Below are 9,467 nucleotides of genomic sequence, written 5' to 3' on the forward strand. Positions count from 1 at the left end.
CAAATCCACTTGTTTATGACAAAAATGAAGATATTTTTAAGAGTAAAATTGTTTTGATAATCAGAGCGAAGTAAGGTGTATGATCAGGATGTCAGGATGTCATCTCATCTGTTGTTCCTGATAAAGTCTGAGTAGCTCAGCTGCTGCGGGACTCCGCTGGGGGCTAATCAAACAAAACCTGTGGAGAAGGCATTTAGACTATAGGGAAAGCCTGTGAGGGAGAGCTATTCCAGAGTGTTCTTCCGGGCAAGGTTCCAAGCCTGAGAACGCGCAGCTCGTGGAGGGGACAGTGAACGCCAAAGAGTAGGAGGCAGGACCTATGCTGGAATGTCTCCTGCGTCCAAGGATCAGGAATGTCTGATGAGAAAGTTCTGCAGGAAATGCAAATCTGCTGGGGGTGGAGTCAGACCCTGGGCTCCTGCTAGGTAGGGTGTGGGTCCCCTTCCTGCTTGACTCCTCCCTTTACCCTCTTAACCCGTCCGTGTTGAGGAGGGGTTCTGGAAGCAGGTACAGGATGCCTGGGCAGGACGTATCTTTGTTCTCGATCGTTGGGGCTGGGGCAGGAGGAGTAGTTTTATTGGTTTATTTGATTATTCTTATTTGTACAGTTCCATCCCTCTTGTCTGCAGCTCTACAACCCTTCAATATCTGTAATGAGCTCTTGGGCTGCGCCAGCCATGGATGCGCGTCCCGAAGCTGGTGTTGGGGAAATGGTAAGTGTAGCTACCGGATTGTCGCACAAGTGCACACCGCGGGCGTGCCGAGTCGGGTGGGCCGCGTCGGTTCCGAGGAGTTGGGAGTAGCTGTGTGCAAAAGCCTATTCTCCGCCGGGGAGAAGGGGAGCCCCTAGCGGCCCATGTGTTGCGCCCAGAAGGCGCCCTTCACCTTGCAGGGAACGGGGGGGGGGGGGCTCTCCCCGCGCTGCAACCTTGCAAAACGCCGCCTCCCCTGGGGGAGAGCGAGGACACTGCTGCGGGAGCTGTTTTACTTGAATCCGTGAAAGTGTTGGAGTTGGTTGTGATTAGGGTGAGCTGGAAAATTCCAGGCAGTCAGAGAGGCTGTCCGTTGGGTTCTTCTAGAGAAAGTGCTTCGCGGTTTGACTTTGGTCCGATGGGCACATGCTTCCTTTTGAACTGAGACCGCGGTAGAAGTTTATAAAAGGCCAGGTTGAAGGGAGAGGCAGGGGAGTTGTCAGGAGCAAACCCCAGGGTCTGAACAAGTTGCTTAATTGTCCTTCGTGTACTCCGGGGAGGTCTGGTTCGCGGGAAGCCCCGGGCACGGGTGCGGAGGTGTTTCATCTGCCAGATGTGTATGGTTTCCTTCTGCCTGCTGGCCTGAGCTGCCGCAGAATTACGCCTTTTTTTTTTTGTTGTTCCCGGTTGTCCCAGGCCAGGGACGAAACCGGCGCCCCAGTTGTATTGGTTTGTTGCGAGAAGAGAGATTGCACCCCAGAGGAACCGGCCAGATAGCGGAAGGTTTGAGGTCATCAGATTGAGGAGAAAGGGTAAACTTAAATGTGCTTAAATAAGCTCAGGCTGAGCTGTGTGCGGAGGGTTTATCGTCCGGCCTGGCTGTTTCCTTGGAAACCACAAACTCGATAAGCTGTGGAATGCCGGTCCCGAACTCCTGATCGGAAACTGCAAATTGCAGACCGAAACTGTTTGCTTCTCTGTCAGAGTGACTTAGTTGCCCCAGCCCAAAATGGGAAGTTCCTTTCTTACTGATCTGATATCTAACAGTCTCGTTTTGATTAGGATATGATTTTTAGAGAACAAGGTTTCTCAGTAGGTAAGAAAACAGTGTGTAGAAGAAGAAAAAAAACTTTTTGCGACCGGTGTCATCGGGGTCTGACTATCTCCACCTAATGGATAGCAGGGTAGATTTACACATCGTTTCACAATTTGTGGGCTGCTTATAATGTCTAGTTTTGCCCAAGCGTTTCATAATTTTGTAAATATTTTGAAACTGACTAGATATTTCTTTTTATTTTGTAAAAACCTGAGTTAATGAGCGCTCTGGAGTAGCGAATACCAGGGGATCTTAGGACCCAGCATAGGTATTTGAATTTTTTGATACCACACAGGTATAGTCGCATATTTCTTAAGAAATGGAATAAGTATATTTTTGAAGGAGATGAGGCGATACCATTCCCGCTGGAAGAACACCTGTTGTTTTGTGCCCCTAGAGAATTTTGAAATGAAATCCTTCAGACAGGAGTTCCTATTTTAGCTGTGTTAAAAAAACGAAATTCAACCAAGTATATTTAAAGATCTAATATGCTTTAATTAAATGATTCATGAATCGGGCAGCACCCCATCTAGCAACTAGAAGGGTGCTCTAAGAGGTTGTACAAAATGGGAGGTTTTTATAGGAAGCAGGGTTGGGTGGGACAAGGCAGCTATTGATAAAAGGAAAGAAAGGATTCTTCGGATGCTGGTAATTTTTTCTTTGGGGGAAGAGAATGGCAAGGGATTTATAAAGCAGACTGCCTTTTCTTTCAAAGAGGGATGGAGAGGGCCCATGTGACAGATTACCTTTCTGGTGCTTGTTCAGAAAATTCCAGACTGGTTGATCAAAATTACATTTCTGGGAGAGGTTAAAACTGCAGTTAGATCTGGTGTGAAATCTAGGTTTAGGATCATGCCCATGGGCTTTTTAGTAGGAGTGACGCCATTTGGGGCCTGTGGTTTTTCTCTTTAACAGCTGGAAAGTGTGACTTCAAAGTAAAAAATCAAACTCGTAAATTGAGTTGTAAATTCATTGTTTAATTGAAAACTCAATTCTGTTTGGTAATTTATTTTTTAAATATGTAATGATCAATGTGTTTAAAAAAATTAAAATGATGAGGGCAAATCTTGAAATCTTTCCTCTTCTTGGCCTGTTCTCAACTCCTGGCCACCCAGAAGTAACCATTTTGATAGATCCTTGCGTATTTTTTCAGGGCCCCTTATTTTCCCTTTATTTCATGAAAGTGAGCTTGTTGTACACTCTCCTGCAGCAAATATAAGGGGTTGCTGTCATAGATTTAAAAAGACTAACGTGACCAAATACACATGTGGATCTTGTTTTGGAAACTGACTAGATATTTGATTCTATAAAAACAGACTGCTAGTGTTTCTCAGTGTGGTGATGTCGTGATCACATTTGAAAAGATCCCTCATGCTTTATGAATACTATATACCGGCAGTATTTAATGATGAAGTGCCAGAATATCTGGAGTTTTGTTTACAATCATTCAATTAGAGACGGGAAATGAAGGGAGGTGGGAAAAGGGTGGGAGATTGAGGGTGTGGAAGCTGTGTGAAAGGTGGACCAGGCCTTGGTTTTATTTCATTCTCACTATATTGTGTGTGTTTGATACTTTCCATAATTTAACATCACTGTTTAGAAAGCTTTTTTGTACTACTGAGCTCTTTAAAGAGTGGATTGGCTGTAAAATTACATGGCAGAATAAATATAATATTATAAAATTAAGTTTCAATCCAAGTTTGCTTAGTATGTGAGTTTATGAAAAAATTTCATAAAGACAAGTCATAAAGACAAGTCGAATTTTTGAATAGTGTAATAAACATGCAGGTTCACAGATTAAGGAATTAGCCACTTGTGTGGGTTAGGAAAGAAAAAAAACCACCTCATAACCCCCTTGGTCAGAGTTTGAATTTCACCAGTTTCCACCAAAAATATCTTTTAGAGTTAGATTTCTTTTAAGCAGGGTGCAAACATATCGCATAGATAGTGTTTCTCTTTCAGGTCTCATAGTCTAACTGGCACTTGCCTGCCTTTTGTTCATGACCTTGACCTGTTGAAGTCGCTGAGTTAATGCCGTAGAAGATCCCAGCTTGCAGATCTGTGTGACTGCTCCCCTGTTAGACCTAAAGGTGTGATTGGATTAGGGCGGACATTTTTTGCAGTGGTGCATCTCAGGTGATATGTCCTTCATAATATATCGCATCCCATAAGACATCCATATGAAAATAAAAGCTCTTGCCATTATATGACACCTCCATGTCTTAACATCCATTAATGTTTGTTTCTTGAATCAGTTATTTCATTTGGCTTGCAAAATGATAGCTTTTCAATGCAATCATTTCTTCCAAGTTTTTACCCGGAATTCTGTAGTTTCCTGTTGTCAGCAGGGGCTAGTCAGTTACTTCCAAATAACGTGTCTACTAGAAAGGCAGACTGAAGGCTTCATTATGCCTCTTTATTAACGTAGTTTCAAAATAAGGACTAAAGCCACTTCCACTGATGAGAACTGCTCTTTTATTCCCCATTTGACACTCCCTTTTTGAGTATCATCGTGAGTTTGTGTGTTTTTAGTATTCAGTGTGTTTCAGTGAATTGCAATTTTGTGGTTCAGAATATTCTAAATTGGGCCATTGGAAGACTCTTGCAGCTAACCTCTGCATCCTCTTAACAGAGTCTAGGACGGTTTCTCTGCCTTCTGGCACCACGAGATATCTTGACTCCCATTCTGTATTTCTTGTTCCTGGCTCAGCTGTTTCTCTTGCTTCCTGCTTATTAATTCTAACCATTGTCTTCGCATAGACTGGTCAAGGGATCATGCTGTTACTCGATCATAAAGCTGGCTCGTTAAAAATGTTTTTATTTTATATTTGAATCTTTCTTCTTAGACTAAAGATCTTGTTTCCTAATATTAACATAACCCCTCTCTTCCTGATCCTGCAGTGGGTATAAAATTTTTGTAAGAAGCAGTGAGCATGTTACTTTCTGCAGTAAAGCCACCTGGTGCGATGCCTGGTTCCCTTTTTGTATGATGGAATCTTACACATTGTGGAGTCCCTTTAATCAACTTTTTACCTCTGGTGGGTAACCTGCCGGCTTGATATATGCTTCGTTTCAGTTTTTCCATTTTACGGGGTTTTTTTTCTTATTTTTGAATATGTCAACACTACATGGTTCCCAATTAAAATCTATATAACAAGGTTATATTATGACAAGTCTTACTTCTATCCCTTCTCCTCCACTCTGTTTCTTACTGAGAAGTCTGGTTTGCTGTATATATCCTGGGCCCTTGTTTTTCTTTTTACTGAAAATATAAATTATAACCTGGAGGCCACATTATACCACTTTGTATCCGTAGTAGAAGAGATTTTACTCATTCTTATCCACGGCTCTGTAGTTCTTTGTTATGTGGATGCAGCACAGATTTTAAGCAATCCCTGTTATTGAATATTTGGGGTAATTTCCAGTCTTTTGCTGTTATAAATCACCTTCAACACATAATTATACATATGTGTCATTTGGCTTTTTAGCCAGGGTATTTTTATAATCCCATGAGTGCAAATGCTAGAGCGAGGGGTAAATGCATGTAAAATTTTGATAAATTATGCCTCATTTGCCTTCAAATTAGAGGTGGGACAATTTTATACACAACTTGCAAAGGCCTCTCCTTGGCATTCCCTGGCTTGTGGACACATCACTCCAGTCTCTACTTCCATTGTCCTGTGACCTTCTTCCCTCTGTTTGTCCAAATTTCCTCTCTCAAGAGGATATCAGTCTTTGGATTAGGACCCACCCTGCTCCAGTATGACCCTGTCTTACCTTCTTTGCATCTTCAAAGGTCCTGCTTGCAAATCAGGTCACAAAAAGGTCCTGGGTGTTAGGTTTCAGCATATCTTTGGGAGGGAACAAAATGGGTATGTGCTTTTAGGACCTGGTGACCTTCAAGGATGTGGCATTGAACTTCACCAAGGAGGAGTGGGCCCTGCTGGACCCTGAGCAGAGGACTCTCTACCGAAATGTGATGCTGGAGAACTACAGGAACCTGGCCTCCATAGGTAAGGATGCCCCTTCCTGCACCCCGTCATGGCATGTGACAAAGCCAAGTCAGGCACCTCTTATGTTCCCGGAGGCTGCTGAGAAATGGGACCCCACTTGTTAAGTTGCAGAGACACAGCTGCTGCTGTGGGAGGCGTAGGCTTCCCACCATGGAACTGGAAATGTGTCCGCTGCACTACATTTCTATTCACTTGGTGGTTAATAGCCTTTGGCAGGTCCTTAAGTGAGTGGATGTGGAGGACAGAGTTTGAGTGCATTCATGGGGAAAGTGGAGATTCGGTGCATTCATGAGAAATTCACTTCCTCAGCTTCAGAACCCCTGCAAAGCAAAGCATGCACCGTTGCATGCAAAGTCCTGGCACCGTTCCCTTACGTCATGTACTCGCCCATTTCCCAGGGACCAGAACCTCAACCAGGCGAACCCCACATGCTCTCCATTTGGAGCATGAAGCAGGTCAGGCAGCAGTGCAGGGGAATTTTCCTCTGCACTTGGGCACCTGAGTGCCAGGCAGATCTGAGTCCTTTTGAGGAAGGATTTTACAAATGATGTAGAAATGTTGATTAAGAATCCATTTCATTTCCTGGAAAACAGTGGGGCAGTTCCTCAAAAAGGTAACTATGAATTACCAAAGGCCCCAGCAATTCCACACATTGGTATATACCCAAAGGAATTGAAAACAGGTGTGCAGATAGATAGCAGCACTATTCACAGTAGCCAGAAGGTGAAAACAAACCATGGCATGTTATTCATCCATAAAAAGGAATGGCGTTCTGATACATGTGACAGCGTGAACAAACCTCAGGCATAATGTTCAGCGAAAGAAGCCAGGCACAAGAGGGCACATATTATACCATTACATTTACATGAAATGTCCAGAACAGGTAAATCCATGGAGACAGAAAGATTAGTGGTTGCCAGGGGCTGAACATGGAAGGACTGCTGAATGAACACAAAGTTTCCTTTTGGGGTGATGACAATGTCCTGGAACTTGATGGAGATGGTTGTACAACATGGTGAATGTCCTTAATGCCATTGAATTATGCACTTGAAAATGGTTACTTTTATGTTGTGTGAATTTCATCTCAATTTAATTTAAAAACCCATTTCATCTGCAAGGAAAGCTGAGGCCCATCTATGTGTGTACTTTGTCAGGTACCTAGATTTTTTTTTTTTTGATCCATCCTCTCATAGCTTTTTTTTCTCAGCTAAAGACTTCAACTTTAAAATTACACATGGACTCTGTTTTTGTTCGGACTGATATGATAAAATGCCACAGATCAGGTGGCAATACACATTTATTTCTCACATTCTGGAGTCTGGGAAGTCCCAAGATCAAAGTGTTGGCAGGTTGGGTTCCTGGTGAGGGCCCTCTTCCTGGTTTGCAGACGGCCACCTTCTCATCACGCCTTCACATGACGGAGAGAAAGAGAGCTTGTTCTCTACCTCTGAGGACACCCATCCCATCAGGGACTGTACCCCTGTGACTTCATCCAACCTTAATTACCTCCAGAAGGCCCCACCTGCAAATGCCATCACATTGCGGGTTAGAGCTTCAACATATGACTTTGGGGAGGGAAACAAATTCAGTGCATATCAAACTTTTGTCCAGTTCTCTCCCACTTGGCTTTCCCACTCACACCCTCGATCTCCACAAAAGCATTTCTTAGCAACTTGCCATCCATACTGAACTACTGTCCTTACCGTAGTTACCCTGTGACACAGTCCAGATACCCTAGTCTCTCTCTCTCTCTCTCTCAGCTTGCTTTCTTCCCTTTCATATTTGCCTCTCATATGTCAAGTGAACATTTGAAAAGAAACCACATGGGCCTTTACCTATTTTATCTTCTCGAGCCTACCTTTACTTGCAACAAAGAACTTAACTTTTGCGCCACTTTATTTCAGATGGTCAACACAACACCAAAGGCCCCGTTCCTCAGCAGGACATTCTTGCTGAAAAGACATTTCATGCAGCCAGCAGAGTGTGTCTCATTAGCAATAGTTCCCAGCCCTCCACGTTAGAAGACTTGGAATGCCACCAAACAGAGGAGCCACACAAACAGAGGAAGCAAAAAGTGAAGCAAGTTGCAGTTGACCGAGAGAAAAAATCTCTGGTTAGAGTCTGTGGATGTCACAAAAAGAGGGAAAAGCCTAAACCGAACTCAAAGCTGGTGTCTGCACAGGGCATATACCCAAAAGAATTGAAAACAGGTGTACCAACAGATATAGGTACTCTTGATTCCACAAGAAAATATGTCCCCCAAAATATTTTGAAACAAAATCGTGTCTTAATGAGTAATCAAAAAATCTGTAAAAATAGCAAATATGATAGAGGACTGTGGCAGAACATTCAGTTGGTTCCAAGTGTGAGAACAGAGCTGAAATCAAAAATGTGGATTGATAATCAGAACCATGGCCTTCATGTAAATGATCAAATTTATATGGAGGTGAACGTTCATGAATGTGGTCCATTTGGGAAAGTCTGCACTGAAGACCGTGTCCTTGGGGCACACAGGACTCGGGTTAAAGAAAAAATGTCTGAGTCTAATGAATATGAAAACAGCTTCCGAAATAACTGGGTCTGTGCGGTGCGGATGCAGTCCTATATGGCAGAGACAGATAATGAAAACACTCATCATGGGAAAACCTTTGCCCATGTTTCAAATTCTGATTCACATAAGAGCACTAGGATTGGAGAGAAAACCTATAAATGTCGAGATTGTAGGAAATCCTTTGTTTACCATTCATTCCTTATGAGACACATGAAAATTCACACTGGAGAGAAACCCTATGAATGTAAGAACTGTGGGAAAGCCTTTCGATATTCCTTACACCTTAATAAACACTTAATAAAGCACGTTGTGGAGAAGTCCCATAAATGTAAGGAATGTGGGAAAGCCTTTCATAAATCCTCAAAACTTACCGAACATACCAGGGTTCACACAGGAGAGAAGCCCTATAAGTGTCAGGAATGTGGAAGAGCCTACGTTAATAATTCAGGACTTAAAAACCATCTAAAGAATCACAGCTGTAAAAGGCCCTGTGAATGAAAGGAATGTGGGAAAATCTTCATTTTTCTCAAAATGCTGAACACATAAAGAGGACATATTGGAAGGGAGCTCAGTAAGTTAACATAGAGGGGAAAGCCTTCCTTGAACTCTTGCATCTTACAAAAATGGGAAAATTCCAACTGAAAAGAAAGCCTTTGAAGATAAGGTCTGTGGGAAGTTTTTAATCTTCATTCATTAGTAGATGTTTATTCTCACACTAGAGAGAAACCCTGTGAATCTAAGGAATATGGACAAGCCTGTCTCAAATTCATAGTCCCTCTAAGAACTCTCACTGCAGAGACGCGTTGTAAGACGGAATGTGGGGAAAACCTCTTTGAACATTCAGTTCTTAAGTTACACACGAGACCACACCTGGAGAAAGATCGATTGTAATAGATTTGAGAAAGCCTTGAGTTCCCAGCTCTTCACTTACAGGGCCCACGTGAGTACCTAGTAGGAAAGAAACACAGTAAATGTTATGAGTGCTGCCTTTATTGTCTCATCCTTCAATGGAAATCAAAATTCATTTTTTTCCAGTTTTTTCTTTTCTAATAAAATCCTATAAGATGATTATCCCTCTGTGTACCCTTCCAGTTCTGCCACATGAACTTTGATAT

The 9,467-nt window shown here is 42.7% G+C and overlaps 1 protein-coding gene across 3 annotated transcripts; it reads left to right on the plus strand.

Annotated features, from left to right (window-relative positions):
* Window positions 1–292: 292 nt before the first annotated feature.
* ZNF114 (zinc finger protein 114) lies at window positions 293–9,103 on the plus strand. Of its 3 annotated transcripts, none has more exons than XM_033128311.1 (4): window positions 293–425; window positions 630–713; window positions 5,675–5,801; window positions 7,706–9,103. In XM_033128311.1, exons 2-4 carry the CDS (start codon window positions 654–656, stop codon window positions 8,848–8,850), a joined length of 1,332 nt encoding a protein of 443 aa, XP_032984202.1. In that variant the 5' UTR covers window positions 293–425; window positions 630–653; the 3' UTR covers window positions 8,851–9,103. The 3 variants fall into 3 exon arrangements, with proteins under 3 accessions (XP_032984202.1, XP_032984204.1, XP_032984203.1); XM_033128313.1 differs by lacking the exon at window positions 293–425 and adding an exon at window positions 459–507; XM_033128312.1 differs by lacking the exon at window positions 293–425 and having other exon boundaries at window positions 527–713.
* The last annotated feature ends 364 nt before the right edge of the window (window positions 9,104–9,467 follow it).

The sequence above is a fragment of the Rhinolophus ferrumequinum genome, chromosome 15 (assembly GCF_004115265.2).
Source record: "Rhinolophus ferrumequinum isolate MPI-CBG mRhiFer1 chromosome 15, mRhiFer1_v1.p, whole genome shotgun sequence".
Taxonomy (NCBI): domain Eukaryota; kingdom Metazoa; phylum Chordata; class Mammalia; order Chiroptera; family Rhinolophidae; genus Rhinolophus; species Rhinolophus ferrumequinum.

What these genes read in the sequence shown, in the direction of transcription:
- ZNF114 (XM_033128311.1), top strand. Translation starts at nt 654, where the DNA reads ATGAGCTCTTGGGCTGCGCCAGCCATGGATGCGCGTCCCGAAGCTGGT. An exon ending in AAGCTGGTGTTGGGGAAATG is followed by an intron (nt 714 to 5,674) that starts GTAAGTGTAGCT and finishes ATGTGCTTTTAG; the next exon opens with GACCTGGTGACCTTCAAGGA. An exon ending in CAGGAACCTGGCCTCCATAG is followed by an intron (nt 5,802 to 7,705) that starts GTAAGGATGCCC and finishes ACTTTATTTCAG; the next exon opens with ATGGTCAACACAACACCAAA.